The sequence below is a fragment of the Sesamum indicum genome, linkage group LG14, assembly GCF_000512975.1.
Source record: "Sesamum indicum cultivar Zhongzhi No. 13 linkage group LG14, S_indicum_v1.0, whole genome shotgun sequence".
Lineage (NCBI taxonomy): Eukaryota > Viridiplantae > Streptophyta > Magnoliopsida > Lamiales > Pedaliaceae > Sesamum > Sesamum indicum.
The window spans coordinates 4271900-4288293 of NC_026158.1; the positions used below are offsets into that span (position 1 = coordinate 4271900).

At 30.0% G+C, this 16394-nt stretch overlaps 3 protein-coding genes across 9 annotated transcripts in view; 2 read left to right on the forward strand and 1 right to left on the reverse strand.

The window, feature by feature from the left end:
- Nucleotides 61–830, reverse strand: LOC105177082. The gene is made up of 2 exons (XM_020698842.1): nt 152–830; nt 61–98 (listed from the first exon to the last, which is right to left on the reverse strand). The coding sequence occupies exons 1-2, from the start codon at nt 828–830 to the stop codon at nt 61–63; spliced, it is 717 nt and encodes a 238-aa protein (XP_020554501.1).
- On the forward strand, nt 12365–14677 carry LOC105176963 (transcription elongation factor 1 homolog). Of its 4 annotated transcripts, none has more exons than XM_020698722.1 (6): nt 12415–12485; nt 12616–12805; nt 13356–13492; nt 13985–14055; nt 14229–14250; nt 14339–14677. In XM_020698722.1, the coding sequence occupies exons 3-6, from the start codon at nt 13380–13382 to the stop codon at nt 14397–14399; spliced, it is 267 nt and encodes an 88-aa protein (XP_020554381.1). In that variant the 5' UTR covers nt 12415–12485; nt 12616–12805; nt 13356–13379; the 3' UTR covers nt 14400–14677. The 4 variants fall into 4 exon arrangements, with proteins under 4 accessions (XP_011098262.1, XP_020554381.1, XP_011098263.1 ...); XM_011099961.2 differs by having other exon boundaries at nt 12616–12708; XM_011099960.2 differs by lacking the exon at nt 12616–12805 and having other exon boundaries at nt 12365–12485.
- The window catches only part of LOC105176964 (protein SAWADEE HOMEODOMAIN HOMOLOG 2), a 4707-nt gene continuing 4275 nt past the window's right edge, over nt 15963–16394 (forward strand). For 2 of the 4 annotated variants that reach the window (XM_020698860.1, XM_020698861.1), the window contains exon 1: nt 15963–16135. In XM_020698860.1, coding sequence (XP_020554519.1) covers nt 16082–16135 — 54 coding nt within the window. In that variant the 5' untranslated portion in view covers nt 15963–16081. The remainder of the gene's footprint in view (nt 16136–16394) is intronic. The other 2 variants (XM_011099966.2, XM_011099964.2) reach the window with 2 other exon arrangements.

The window sequence follows — 16394 nt, forward strand, 5'->3', positions numbered from 1 at the left end:
GGCCATGCAAAATGGCCAATTTCACCATTGTTTGCACCCAAATGCATGTCCAACCAAGGATTACCAGGCAACTGAACCGCCGGAGCAACATAAGTTCCCTGGATCAAATGAGTAGCATTATGTGCAACAATGGATTCCGGTCCGATCATACCAGGCCTGTTCCTCACACTTCTGTGAGAGCTGCTTTCAACCACTGGTGTCAGGTTGTCACCACCATATTCAGGTGGCAAAAAAGAAGCTGCATTGGTCAAAGTAATATCAGATTCAGCTGGCGTTGCGGTCACAGGGGCAATAGAAGAACTAGGACCTGCTGAAGCATTATGGTACACGTAATTCCCAGGAAACCCCTCAGCATTTTTTCTCTTAAATGATCCTCTAATAGTATCCATGTAGGGTAAGCTCCTGCCATAGCTGTCTGTAGGAATACCAGCAAATCTGTGAGTGCTTGAAAGTGACAACTGATCATTTGCCCCATGATTGACCTGAACAGGGAAATCTCTAATACCAGATGGAGGCGCCAGGTATGGATTATAATGACCAGATGGTGCGGCAACAGCTAATTCAAGATTAGTGGCTGGATGCTGAGACTGGACACTATTTAAATGCGGGACTCCATAGAATAAACCGTTATCATGACGTTCCGGCATATGGTGAAAGTTAAAATTACACTGGTTTCCTTGAGCAGGGACAACTGGGTGGATACTAGGCTGAGGAAAGTTCGCAGCACTTTGATAGAAGATGCAAGGTTCAGGATGAAGATGGCTATGGCCTTGTTGATCTGTCTCCATATCAATCATATGACCGGTGAACTGAGTATTCCGGTGCCCCATGTTGAATGAGATATGTCTATATCAGATAAGCATAGAAACAAGTTAAGGAAAGGAAGAATAATTAAAGCTAAAAAGTCAATGGTAACAAACAGAGTCCTGAGTCAACCAAGAAACTATAAATGAATAATAGTCTCAAGGAAAGTACACTTCCAGCTCATCACGACATCAAGAAAAGCTTGATTCATAACAAGCAAAGTGTAAATCAGAAAGCAGTTAACTTAAGATAACTCCCCGGGTTCATTTTGGCTGCATGCATTAGGCAGTCAGAACACACATACTCAAACGAATGTCAGTTTGACGAGCAGAGCCAGTTACCTAATAATACATGCTAAACATGCACCTAGAACGAAAACCTAATTCATTCTCTTCCAGGAATGACTTGGCCGCCTTCAGTCATGACCTGCCTACTCCAGAATATCACTTCAAGAAAGATAGTCTTCGTTATGTTATTAAGTCAATGCTTTCATCTTGTAAGGTAAAAAATGCTAAAAATTAAGTTATAAATGTCTTAATTACAAGATAAGACAGCTCAGAAGCAATTTAATTTTAAGAGTCAATAAGACTTATTAGTTGATCGTAACAGCGAAAAGACAAAAAGTCCAGAGTTTCCTCTTTCTGTATAACAAATAGCCCAACTATACCAATAGGACATGAATTAACCAAGTTACTCAGAATTCAACGGTATAGAGCTTTTAAAAAATTCTCAAATTCTGCAAACAGAATGCATGCAATAGAATGTAGTCACCGCTAATGTTTTACCAATAGAATGCCGTGATTTCCTTTTTCACGAATATCACACGTCTATTAATACTGTACTGATCCCAAAATCCATTCTACAATTAACTTCACAATCTTATTTAATAAAATATACGAAAGTCGAGTTCGATTTCTGAAGATGAACTACCAGAATAGAGTCTCCATAGATATGAAAATTCAAATGCAAGCATTCACAAACAACATACAACATGAACGGTTCCAGTGATGTATTAATTACAAGTCCTCAAGATAACTTGTGCAGGCAAAAATTACAAATTTTACTAGATGAAAGTTGTATGGAAATGCAGAAGTAGGGCAAGTATTTACTTCTCTCGGCAAACGGCAATAATATGAGCTGGCATAATAGCAAAGAAAAAATTCTAAAAGTGGAAGGAAAAGCAAATCAAGGAAATAAATTTTTCTGAAACAAGATTCGACGTTTATCTATATGTGTCCTCACATTTAAAAGGATAACAGAAGACCAGCAGATTACATTACAAAGTAACTACATCCATAAATTCCTCGTGTTTACAAATAGAGGATGGAAACAAATGTACCAGGAATTCGGAACACGCAGCGGAACCCAAAATACCTGAAGTTGATGGAACCCACCAATTAAATGTGCCATGATTAACCGAATGCTGTAACTATGACACCGTGTTCATGCAGTAACAATGATTTTGGAAAGTCCCCAACTTACATAAATGTAACTGGACTTAGAACAGCTTAAAGAAACTGAGAAACCTAAACTAAATAAACCAAAACCAACCACCACATCCTATTACAAGGAGAAAACATCACAAATCATCTTTTTTTCATCCAAACAAATTCTAACTGGCATAACAAAGCACAAATAAATTCAAATTTTCATTTTTCATCAACCAAACATGAACATACACATACATAATTTGTTATTTATTAAAAAAAAACATTGAATTTAAGGTTCTGTTCTTCCTTTTCTGCAAACAAGCAAGCTAAAGAAAACCCACATACCCAAACAGTAAATAGGCTACATCAAATTTGTGGGCAGACATGAAAAGGATAATCATGAAGCTCCAACCAATCATCCAGCCGAAAATCTGCAAAAAGGGTGGCCCAAAAAAAAAAAGAAAGAAAAGGCTCTAACCTCTTTTTATCATGAAAAAGTTCCAAGCTTTTGCAAGTTTCCACCTTCTGATAATCACCAACAATAAATTCCAATCAATACTTGTAACTCCTGCCAACAAAACAACAACAACAACAACAACAATCAGCAAAACAGGGCAAAAACCCTAATCTTGTTACCTGCATTAAAGATGATCAATGATCATCGAAACTACAATCAAATAAAAAACCCACCAAAATTTCGCCCTTCAAACAAAAATGTATGCATTAAAATGAGCAAAAATCATGTCCACAAAAGTAAAGCCCAAGAAACCATAAAAAACACCATAAAAATCCAAAAAAACAAAATTAGGAAACTAAAAGAAAAAAAAATCAAAATTTCCTGAAACACCAACCAAATTCAAGGATTCTGAGAGGACAAAATTCAAGAGATCTGAATTAGAAAAGAACAGAGAGAGGAGTTCTTGCAAATTTTTAGAGAGAGAAAGACAGGAGAAGAGAGCTTTCATGGGAAATTCACCTGTTAATGTTTCTCCCCCTATTCTTGCATTCTATTCTCTCTTCCCTGTCTTTCTTTTCATTTATATTTTTACCGTTAACTGCCTACGTGTGCCTATTTCCTGTTTATCATCTTACATCCTTCCATTTCCATAAATACCCCTCCATCCTTCAAGGGTGTTTTCGTCAAATCACTCCCAAAAAACTCTATTTATTTTAAGGATATATTACAACTAGTCAGTCTGAAATTTATCATAATTACAAATACTCCTTTATTTTTTAAAAAATTACAATTACCCCCTTTAATTAATGACAATATAACAAATATTCCCTCGTGACAGCCTCTTGTATGGAAGTATTTGATAGACAATCGTTAATTTCAGTGAGTTATTCATAATTTTTTAAATAATAAAAGAATATTTATAATTATAAAAAAATTAAAAAAAACATCATTCTAATTTACTTTCAAAATTAAATGTATTTGAGATTTTTTTTTTTAATTTGTTATTGGTAATTGCTTCCCTAAGCATTAGCTGTAACCCTGCAAGAATAGGCTCTATTATCATCATCACATGCTAAGATGCGCTGCTAAGACAATTTAATTTTTGCTAATAAATTAATAATATTTTTTATTCTTATTTCTAACTTTTAGATAATTATTATATATTTTCTTTCCTTTTTTGGTCCAATAAATATTCATAATGTTTGGTTTCAATTTTGATTCATTTTCGAGATAGGCCAAAACATGGACAATGTTTGTCTTGATTTGTTTTGGAGGTTTTTTTGGTGTTTTGAAATGTTTTGAAACAGTGTTGAGCCTCAACACTAATTATAGGCCCTACAACTAAAAAAATTATATAAAAGAGACATGATTTGATAATGAACAATAGTTTTTGTCTCCTACTAAACAACATCAAACATACCATACTTATTTTATATTATCTCCAAAAACAAATCCAAACATACACACTATCTCTAACACATACTTATTTATCTTTGTTTTTCTCTCTCTATCTCCACAAAACAGATCAAAACAAGTTAAAAATGAAATCAAATATAGTGACTGCATTTTATCGAAATTTATTGAAATATTATTCAATTTCGTATAATTGTGCAAGTGAGATTAGAACTCGTTATATTTAGATAAAAATATTGATAAAAATTAATTACTAAATGACTATGTTAATGGTAAATGATTATTATAAGAACGCATTAAAAAATATTCGATCATCAAATTTAACATAAGTAATTAGTCATTAAAATAATTGGTTTATACCGTTTATCTTGTATTAAAAAAAATATGCAAACAACCCTCAATCAAATCTTAATTTTTTTTTAATTATTTTTATATTTACTTTTGTAATTTTGTTATTATTATTTAATGTAAGCAAAAAGTCCTGCATCAGATGCTGATAAAAAATTTATTGGCTTATAAACCCCAAGACCTTATTTCTCTAACAAGACGCATTTTCAGAAAAAAAATCATTAGGTTCGTGTATAGTCTGAATGAACAATACCTAAAGCAACGAGGCATTGACTAATCGCAAACCACATTATTATCATTTGTACTAATATAAAAAAAGAAACGCTGTGTTTGTTTTTATTTTCAAGTTATTTTCGAAATGAGTTAAAACATATCAATGTTTGTCATCATACAAAAATACCTTATTTGGGTGTTTTTAACTATTTTGGCATAAATACATATATATATACACACACATATACATAAATATATATAAAAAAAGATATGATTTTGACAATGAACAGTATTTTTTGTCTCACAAAACACAACAGTAAACATACAATACTTATTTTAAATTATATACGAAAATAAATCCAAACATACATACTATATCTAACACATACTTATTTATCTTTATTTTTCTCGCTCTATCTCCATAAAACAAAACAAAACACTCCAAAAACAGATCCAAACACTATGAAAGGCTCTCCCCACTCACAAACGGCGGATAATAACACAGTCATACCAGCTTTTTGTGAAGTCAAAAATGCCATACAACCGATAATATAACTAACTTATTCGACTTTTCAAATTTTACATTAAATGATAAACTAGTTTTCTCTTATTGTTCTTTTTTTAATATAAAAATTATTTATTATATACACACAAAAATAACGTATCACACCTTAAAAATCTGGTATTTGCTTAAAACATGAACATAGATATACCAACAATTATTGAGAAGTAAATGTAGGGCTAATAAGGTAAAGCAATTAATATTTTGACCTGTCATCCTAATCCCTAAGTTTTGAAAAATTAAATGATTATATATTTTACCTTTTAAAAATAATTATATTTAAAATATATAATAATGCAAACAACCGTTGATTAAATTTTGACATTTTCATTTAAACTACTTGTATATTTATTAGTAATTTTATTTATTATTAACCGACGAATCACACTCAATGTGTGAGTAGAATTTAAATTTCGTTATATATGTTTAATCAAATAATTTAAATATATATATAAACAATAAAATAATTATTTGTAATGAAATCAACACAGAAAAATGACATTTTAGTTAACTAACGTTTTATTTAAAAAAGGCAATTACTTTAAGTGTCGAATCTCTAATAAATAGTATAGATAGGTACAATATAAATTTAGTATTTACTTGGAAACAACAATTGTCGAGAATTAAATGACAGCTCTGATATGGTAAATTAATTAATATATGACATGTCATCCTAATCCCAAAGTTTATAAAATTGAAATATTACTTTGAAATTATTTATTTTTAATTTGTAAAATATATATATATATATATTTATGGATTATTAGGTTTATAAATATTTTGCTATGCGAATTTTATTTTATTTTAATAATTTTAATTATAAAATGTGGAAATTTTAATAGCCGCCAAAAGGGTTGAGGGTGGGGCCCACAGGTTCGTGGCTGACGGCTCCTCACTTTCCATTTGCTCAGCCTTTTTGGGAATATTCCTCAGCTGAAACCATTATTATACACACACGACTATATCCATTTTATTCCCAATTTTTTAAATCGCAACACCCACAAAATAAAGCGGGTTTCCCCAATTTCTGAAATGTGATCTAGTCGTGGGATATGATGTATGCATGCGAACACGACATAATATCGGTACGATTTTCTGTAATATATAATTTTTTAATATATATTTTTAATATAATCATCAAATTAAAATATGTAATATGAAAAATATCAAAATAAAATATAAAATAAGTGTATCTAAGTTCTAAACCAAAATACATGGTTTGAAAAATATGCATAATCGATTTATTTTTAAAAGTATCAAATGGAATATTTCTAATCATCCAATTAGTTAAATCATCATTATCATCTCTCAATTTTTCAGTAATTTCATCCAAAAACTTTTAATTTTAGATATGTGATTTGATTCCTTTTCTTTTTTATTCGGTCGGCCTAAAATAACTTCTTTTTTTCGAAATAACCCAATTTTTTTTAATATATATATATATATATATATATAAAAGAAAACTAAACCTATAGAACACGCCAATGGGCGTGTATGACAGCGTGTCCTTTTTTATTTTATATTTTTTGACATGTGGATACTGTATTAGAGCCGTGTCCGTATCCGACACAAGACCAGATGATTTTCTAGAGTATCCATACATTATAGGTAGTGGGTGTTCAATTTTTTTATTAATAAATTGATTTAATAAATATATTAGTATAACTAAAATTAATATATAAATTATAAAAAAATACATAAAATTAGATAAATACCTACATATCTAATGAGACTCAAACTCATAACAGCGAACTTGTTCACAAAATCTCAACGTTAATGACTTGACTAAGGCATCATTGATGTGGATGTTGCATATTTTGTGGGAGCGCATAATTATTTATGAGTTATAAAATTTTATTCAGGATAAATTATATTTATATTCACTGGAATTTAATTTAATTATAAATATATTTATTTTATATTAAAAATTATATTTATCTCCCTTTAAGCTCGTAATGAATTACTAACTCATTTATAAACGTGTAAAAGTATTTTGATACCCTTTCACTTTTTTCAACAGAAAATATGTAAAAAAAAAAATTGACAAAATGACAAAAGTGTCCATCATGGATAACAATACATGCGCCTTTATTATTTTATTTTATCTATCTTTATATACCATATCCCTCATATCCACATGTATTTTTCTCATCGCTGATAATTTTTATTTTAAAGTAGTACAACACTGACAAATGACTAAGGATGTCTTAACTTGAAGTTCGATTCGAAGGGCATTTTAGTCTAAAAAATAGTCAAATTAAAGCAAATATTTTATGGGTTTTTTTTTAATTTAAAATATTGTAGAAAGTTCATGATTTTTCTATTTGATTTTATCTTGTAAGTGTGAAGTTATTTATCTACAGAATATAAAACTTTTTCTCCATTTTTTCTATTTATTTTATTTTTATTAAAAGGTAAGGGAGGGGAAAGTGCAAATGATTTCATACTTCGAGGAACGTTTGCATTTAACCTTTATAATTTTATCAAACACTGTACATACACGAATAAGATATTCCATCATTACTCCCCAAAAAGTGTAAAGTGCATCCAAATCAAAAGGTTGGGTGAGGAAGTGTAAAAAGAAAAAGGTTGGGGGACAAAGTGCAAATAACCCCATACGTTGGGGGTATTTGCATTTTACCCATTTTTTGTGTCAATTTACCATCTCAATTTTATGAAATTTGCACTTTTTCATATATGATAATTTTTTTATTGGAAAAACATAACATGCTATGCATGTGTAAAAAATATTGCATTACACAACTCTTGGGCTTAAAGGTAATTTTTGTTCCCTAACTTCAGGTCATTCTCGTTTTAGTCCCCTAATTTACTAGGGTTCCATTTTGGTCTCATAAAATTAAAAAAATCTCAATTTTGGTACAAATGTGGTCGGAAAGTTGAGTCACTCGCCGGAAAAAGTCACATGCCAGGCATGTGACTTTTAAATTGGGGCTTGCATTGTGATTGACTGAAAATAAAAGGCTTAAAGGCAATTTCCATCCCCTAACTTCAATTCATTCTTGTTTTAGTCCCCTAACTTCAGGCTATATCTTCACCACATCATCTTTTTTAGCCAATCACAATGCAAACCCCAATTTAAAAAGTCACATGCCTGGCATGTGATTTTTTCCGGCAAGTGATTCAACTTTTCGACCAAATTTGTACCAAAATTGAGATTTTTTCAGTTTTACGGGACCAAATGGAACCCTAATAACTTAGGGGACTAAAACAAAAATGGCCTGAAGTTAGCGGACGAAAATTGTCTTTAATCCTAACTCTTAAATACTGCATGTGATATCTTTTGACAAAAAACTTGATTGAAAACTAGTTATAAATGAAAAAATGCAAAATTTCGTAAAACTGCAATGATAAGTTGACACAAGAAAAAGTTTAGATGCCAAAATATAAAATTAATCATAGTTTGGTGGAAAGATGTAATTAGTCCTAAAAATTATATTTTAGGAATTAGAATAGTTGGAAAGATAAGAATAATAACACATAAATTAATTGGTATGAGAGTGACTGCATGGGATTCAAATGTATGTTAGCAATTAGATAAGAAAATGTATCTTTCATATTACATATGCAAATAAATATTGAATAAATTAGAGCAAATTAGCCCCCCCTACATTGCAAAAAAATGACAGTTGTGATGTTATTCTAAGCTATTTATTAATGAAATTATTTATTTTTATAACTTTAGATAAATCAATATCATATATAAATAAATATATAAGTCGCTTTCATGATATTTTTTTTTGGAAAAAATATCGAATTTTGAAATTAGGTATAACTCATTTTTATCTAGGAAAAATGTGAAATGAATATGTGCTTCAAAATTATTTATTTTTCTATGAATAATTACAAATTTAAGTTGTTGGGATCGTGTTAATGTTTATATATGTCGTAGTATACAAAATATTCGTGTATTTTGTTTTAATTATTTTTTTGTGACAAGTTGGGACGTAATTTTTTATGAAGATAAAGGTTTACTTATTTCAAGAAAATTGCAATATATTTATTCTCGTTCAGGTTCAGTTTGGCTCAACGGTTGTAAATTGATTACGAGATAATAATTTTATGATAATTTCATATTCGATCTTATTTTAAAGGTTAACAAAGGAATTAAAAATTATTTAATGGGCATGAAGTGTAATTAACTTTTTTTAAAATTGTAGTAGAATTTACAAATTATAGCTTTTATCATAATGTATTTGGATTAAATTTAATATAAAAAATAATTATTCAAAATAGAGTAAAATAATGTGTGTATATATATATTGTTATACTCAAAATATAAATTGTACTCAATCACAGAGCCAAAGGAGCTTAATTAACTGGTCAAATTTTGTAGGTGTACACAAGGTCATTGACACTACTGCTGACCAATCACAGAAAAAACACGCTTTTAGTCAAACTTCAAAGTGTCGTCAAATGTTTGTGTTTTTGTTGAATTGTTGTCAAAGGGTCGGTGATGATTAATTCTCTTAATATAATAAGTAGACGATTTTATGATATTTTAGAAATTAAATTCCAAATATCATCTAAAATCTATTTAGTAAATTTAGCTTTGTAATTTATACGTTAAGTTCATTGATAAGGAAAATATATTGAATTGGCAAGAAGGCCAAAATACCCTTAAGAAAAGAAGAAAATATCTAAACGCTCTCAAAATCTGCGTGTTTTTTTAGTGAGCTAGGTTGCACCAGACCCGCATGGCTCGACAACCCATTTAAATAGCCAATGATTTGGCACTCATCTAATAGTCGTCCTTTTGACATGTGGGTAGTAGGGATTCCGATACACAAGTGTCTATAAATACGTTGAGGGCCCATTTCACAGGTATGCATTTATTACTATGAGATCACACTCTGCAGTGAGATCACATTTCGTGTCTCCTATAACTTCGAATCCTAATTAATTTAAACTTCGAAGGACCTCCAGCTAGCCTAACGACTTGTGTTTGCAGGCCAATTATTACTAATTCAATCAACATACTTAGCCAAATCACATTCCGTATCATTGCTAGATCAACTTTAGACCGTTGAAGACCTCAACCCGAGTCATTCACATTACCACATTGTTAGAGGGCAAATAAAAGTAATGGGGGCAGGTGGGGCAATATACCAATATATATATATATATATATATATATATAATATTAAAAATGGTTACCTATGTTAAAACAAATGTAATAATTAATGTATTTTTTAAATTTAAATTAAATTTCACATAATCAAATATATTTATTATATAATTAAATATTTTTTTTTAATTTATCCACTAATTTATTAAATTTCACAGAACCATAATGCTCATGTGTATCTTTAATGGATATGAGGAGGGGTTCCATGTCCAATATCAAAAGAGATTAGTTACTAATTTTTTATTTAAATATTTTGTATCTTATTATATGTTAATTAAGTAAGATAATACTATATAATTTTCTTTTATAAATTTAAATATTTTGTAGTTAATTTAATTGTTTTTTAATTAAATTAAAAATTCTTCATATGTCAATGAGATGATTACAATATTATCAATTTCAATTCAAAATTATTTTCCACCAATTATTTTATTATTTTAACACTAAAGGAGCTTTTTTTTTTTTTTTTTAATTTAATACTTTTGTATTATTTACTATACTCATTTTCAATTTAAGTGTAAAGTCGATAAAGTTATTTTCAATCTTTAAAAGTTAAAAAAAAAATTATATCAAGAAGAGATTTGTTACTAAAATAAGATTTAAAATATTTAATAAATTATTTGGTGTCTTATTATCTTTTAATTTTTTATCAAAAAAATATAATTTACAATATAATAAAATTTTTATATTTTATTGTCTGCTATTTTTTTATACAGTTTATTTAAGTTCAAACTACATTTAAAATTAATACTTAAATGATTAAAGTATATTTAATTATTTATAATTAAATAAATTAAAATTTAATTATTTTCTTCTCCTACCTTCCCCTTGCCAACAATATTTTGATTAACGAATTTGAATTCACACATCCGCACCTTTGTTGGTACAAAAAACAACTTTATATATCATCGCTAAACGCATTGAAGAAGGCAATCTGCAAAGAAAACACGCATCTCCATCGATTTTTTCTAGTAATTATGTATAATATAATCTATAATCAATGGGAAGGAAAAAAGAATTAGAGAAAAATTATATATATAGATATATATAGGTATTAAAATAAAATTATACTTTTTTGTCCTTTTAGCGTTATACTTCTACTTTTTCCGCTTAATTTCGGACGGAAATAAAATTGGACTCAGAGGGGTTTCATATACATCGAGTTTTACTTTACTTCCATATCTTCTTCCTAACCAAACACCAATATCTCTTATACATTTATTTTTACTTTCACTTTTCTTAGAAAGCGCGCATATATATATATATATATACATTCATTTAATTTTAATTAAATTAAGTAAAAAAATAAAATTTAAATTATATGATGACATTTTATTCTTTTTTTTCTTTTTTCTAATTAGTGCTAAATATTTTAACAAATCAATTGAATATAATCGAATGACTGACACTCAATCATGCTCAAAGTAGTTTATATATAGAGTTAATTACACTTAAACCCCTTTTAAAAGTACGGAATTACATTTTTTCTGAAATATTTTCAAATTACACTTACGCTACCTCCAATAATTTACTATCTAACTTGACCTCCCTTTGTTAAGGTCTTACTGAAAAATACTAACGTTGGCAAGAATTTTTTATATAAATTTTTAATTTTATCTCTCATTTAATATTTTCATGCAATAATTTTGTATTATAAAAAAATATAAAAAATATTAACTTTACTCCATTTATATATATATATATATATTTTGCTGACATCAGTATTTTTCGCTCTAACAACGAGGGGCCAAATAAAGAATTTTGAAAAAATAAAAATATAATTTTAAAATTTTATTGAGAAAAAAATATAATTTTATATTTTTATTGGGGATGTAAGTGTAATTAACCCTTAAATATATGTAAAGGGACACTTTAGAGGTTGGAATAAGTATTTCATACTTTTGGATTTTATTTTCTATTAATTTTAATTCGAAAAGGAGGTGGTTGATATTAACTTGAGATGGTAAACCAAAAACGACGCGCATCGCATCTCGCGTTTGCTTCACGTTCCTGATGCTCTATATATATGAACTGACGGTCCGTGCTGCCTCTTCTCTCACTTCGTCTTTGCGCGAGCTTCTTACGAAAAACGGAAACAAAGCAATTTTGAAGGTAAACTTTGTATTTCATTTCGATGGTGTTTGATGTATTCAGCTTCTTGGCCTCTAGGGTTGCTTTTCTTGATTTTTCATTTTTGCGATTATATGCAGATGGTTATTTGTGTGTTATCTTGGCGTTGTAGGTTGGAACATCGCTGGTCTGATTGTTCTAGGGTTTCTTTGGTTCTAATATCTGTAATTTGAAGTAATTTTTTTGCGGCACCGAGCAACTTGAGGTCTTCTCCGCGGTTTCGATCGTTGTTTTGAAGGATATTGGGTCGATTATCTAGGAGTTTCGCGTTTAGTCAATTCACGTTTTTGTGTTCTGAGATGGTGAATGGATCGCCAATGATTTCTGCACTAAGTTCTGTTGAATTTCCAGAAAATTACTCTTAAACTTGTTGTGAGAAAGAAGATGAGTTTGACATTTTGACATACTTTCTGGAAATTTGCTCTTTTCCCTCTGGAATTATGTCTGTGAGTTGGTTCCGCCTTTTAATTTAGTTCTTTTGAGTGGGTCATTGCATGTGAATTAGTGTTTATGTTATAGCTGTGATGTTATCAAATCCAGAGGGAAACAACCGAGTATTCGATGACATTGAGTTCTAGTTTATGCCTACAGTTTACACTTTCAACATGGAGGATAGTGAAATTCGGAACAATAACCATTATATGGCGACTGTATGACTAAACTACTGTTTGTACATGATTGTAATTAAACCTGTTAATCAATCATAACACTTTGGAAGGGAAGAATTTTTGGTACTCATGTATCTGTATTTGTAGTGTAATTTTTAATTCCCATTAACTTAGTATGTCTAGAAACAAATGTACTTGAACTGGTTTTTGCTCAAGTCGAAGTTAACATTTTCTAATATGACAGTACTAGAGGAGTCCCAACTGAAATATGGGTAAGAGGAAGTCCAGGGCGAAGCCACCACCAAAGAAACGGATGGACAAACTTGACACTGTCTTCAGCTGTCCATTCTGTAACCATGGTACTAGCGTTGAATGCCGCATGTAAGTATCCCTAAGCTATCTCCTGTTTCCCTGTCTCCTGCGGTCACAACGTGATGAAATGTTTAGTTGATAAAGAACTATGGGATTTTTGGTTTATATTTCTTGAATATGAGTAGTGTCATGCTTCTAGTCGCATGTGATTTGATGTTGGTAAGAGGTTCATTGTTGTCATGTTCTTGTCAAGGCAGATGCTAAGTCATGTGCTTGTACAAAAGTTTATGATGCCCATATCAGTTGTCCGAGCAGATTAATCTGATGAATTTTGTTTGTACGCTGGATGCATGGAATATGTATGCCTGTGAGGAGGTTATATGTTCTATGTACTTGTTTTTAGTGCAGTACGAAATTATAATAAGTGTTAATTTTTCATCATTATAATCTCTGTTCAATTTTTTTAATTCGCTTATTTACAATTCTTTTCTTCTCCTTCCTGCCCTTCTTTTTGTCCTTCACGCGTGCATATATGTAATGAAATATTGTTATTTCTTGCAGAGATATGAAGAACTTGATTGGTGAGGCTTCTTGCCGTATTTGTCAAGAGAGCTTTAGCACCAATGTAACAGGTTTACTATTTATTTCTTCTGCAGAGGAATTTCTATTGCATAACACCTGATATCAACTATAGGAGATGTCAGCACTTCCTTATCATTTTATATTTACCTGGTAGTCATACGCACTGTTTATCTTTTCTGATTTCTCAATGTTAACTGACATTCCCTTCTCAATTCTCCTGCAGCATTGACCGAGCCTATAGACATGTGAGTAAAAGGCGAATCATACTTGTACATTTTCTTAAAATAGTTAATTCTCATTCGGATCCTAATTACCGTATTCTTTGGGGTACAGATATTGCGAATGGATTGACGAGTGTGAACGAGTCAACAATCCGGACGATGATGATGCATAGAGAGGAATTCTTCTAGTTCCCTCAAAAGACTGCTTTGCTTACGTGAGGCCCGCCATCCAATTCGGTGCATATTTGATGGCTGAGTCTGCTGTATCTTTAAACAATATGTTGTGAATATAAACTGCTACGACTAGTTGTAGATCTATGGACTAATTGAGATGCGTGTTTAATGATATATTTTCCAGTCGCTTCTCATCAATAACAGAGATCGCCACTTAAGTGCCAAAATTTTGATGTGTAAGACCTCCCACTGGCAAAAGGAGTAAGTGCTATTTGTATTTCTGCTTAATTGTGCTGAATTCCCCTTGAGATGGGGTTGAGGTTCTTGAGAATGGGTATCAAGGATTTAAATGGAAAGCAAAATGTCATTTTCAAAATTGTCATCTCTCTCAATGATTAAAACCATGAATGACAAAAGAGTTCAATGTCTGCAGAGGTTACATTGTAGTTCATAAAACGTACAGAACAGAGTACAGATACCATCAAACATCCCAGTATTGTTTTTTATTTTTTTAAATAACAAAAGTAATATTTATAATTATACTAACATTTAAAGAGCTTGTTATAATTTATCCACTGTCATTACAAACAATCTTAAGAAATGTGGAGGTGATATATATCACAAGAATGTTGTGATGGAGTTGCACTGACTGAAAACCAAAGCAGAAAACAAACTGACCAAGTGAAAAATGAAGGGAATAATAGTACTCAATACTATGTACAAAACATATGCCTTGGACCCATTTAAAGGTGATGATAAATTACTCGAATAAAATAAAAATTACTTGGCTCTATGCATACATGTAACTTATATTTACATTTTTCTTATACGTGTTTTTATCATTTTTATTTTACTTTGATAAGTTCTAAATTTAGAAAAAAAAGAAATAGAATTCTTACTTTATTATTTAAATATACATCTCCGCTGAGCACTTTTAGTCGGTAGTTGTATTATAGATTGTGTTTGCAATCGCTTAAGATAAGTAGAAAAGAATATTTATTGATTTATAATTTTGATATTCAATATAAATCAAAACTTTGATTTGGCCGATTAATCAAATTTTTAAGATAAATGGTGTTTGTAATAAATTTTTACTTTTACGGTGAGAATAAACTATAGACAAAATCATAACTTAGGCAAAATTGAAAAATTAAGAGCTCTTTTGAAAATAAAAGTGGAAAGAAAAAAGTTGAAGTAAAAAGAGTGTTTGAAAAAATAATTTAATATTTATAATTTTATAATAATATAGAAATTAATAAAAAAGTATTTATAACCTTTAATTTAAATCACATTAATTCAAATTGATCAAAAATAGATGATATACATCAAAATACTATTTTTTACTTATTCCCAATAATAAATTGACAAATAATTATTTTTAAGCCGTTACAAACTTATAATTAAGCCAAAAGCTACAAACAATTCTCGATTATTTTTCACAAATTTTTGATAAAATTATAAATACTTAGGAATAGTAAATATATTTAATCCGTCCAATTTTCTTTCCACTTTTATTTTCAAACGTTGCAAACTTACCAAACACACCCTTATGTCTTCCAAGAAAACTATGTGAAGAGGGTCTATTTTTATTTCACCTTCTTTCTACTGTCGTACCGTTCAACCGGGTTCCAATTCTGTCTGCTTTTTCTCGGAAATAATAATTTGTATAATCAGAAAGCCGATGGGTCGGCCGCCGAGCAACGGTGGTCCCTCTTTCCGCTTTAACCCTGTCGAGGTTAGCCACAGAAACCCTCTTCCTTTCTTGTTAATTTTGCTCTTTTTTGGTTTTTTTTTTCATGTGGGGGTGATTTCTTTTTCCCTTTTCCGTTTCTCGCCTGCTTAAAAATTTCCTCAAGTTTTTGTATAATGTGTACTTATGGTTTTGTTTTTTAATTTTTGATTTCGGTTGCCGTTGATGGATAGTGCTCACTCGGACACTTAAAATTTTTTATACTTGAACGTATGGTTGCTGGGGTTGTCTTAGAGTAAAGGAT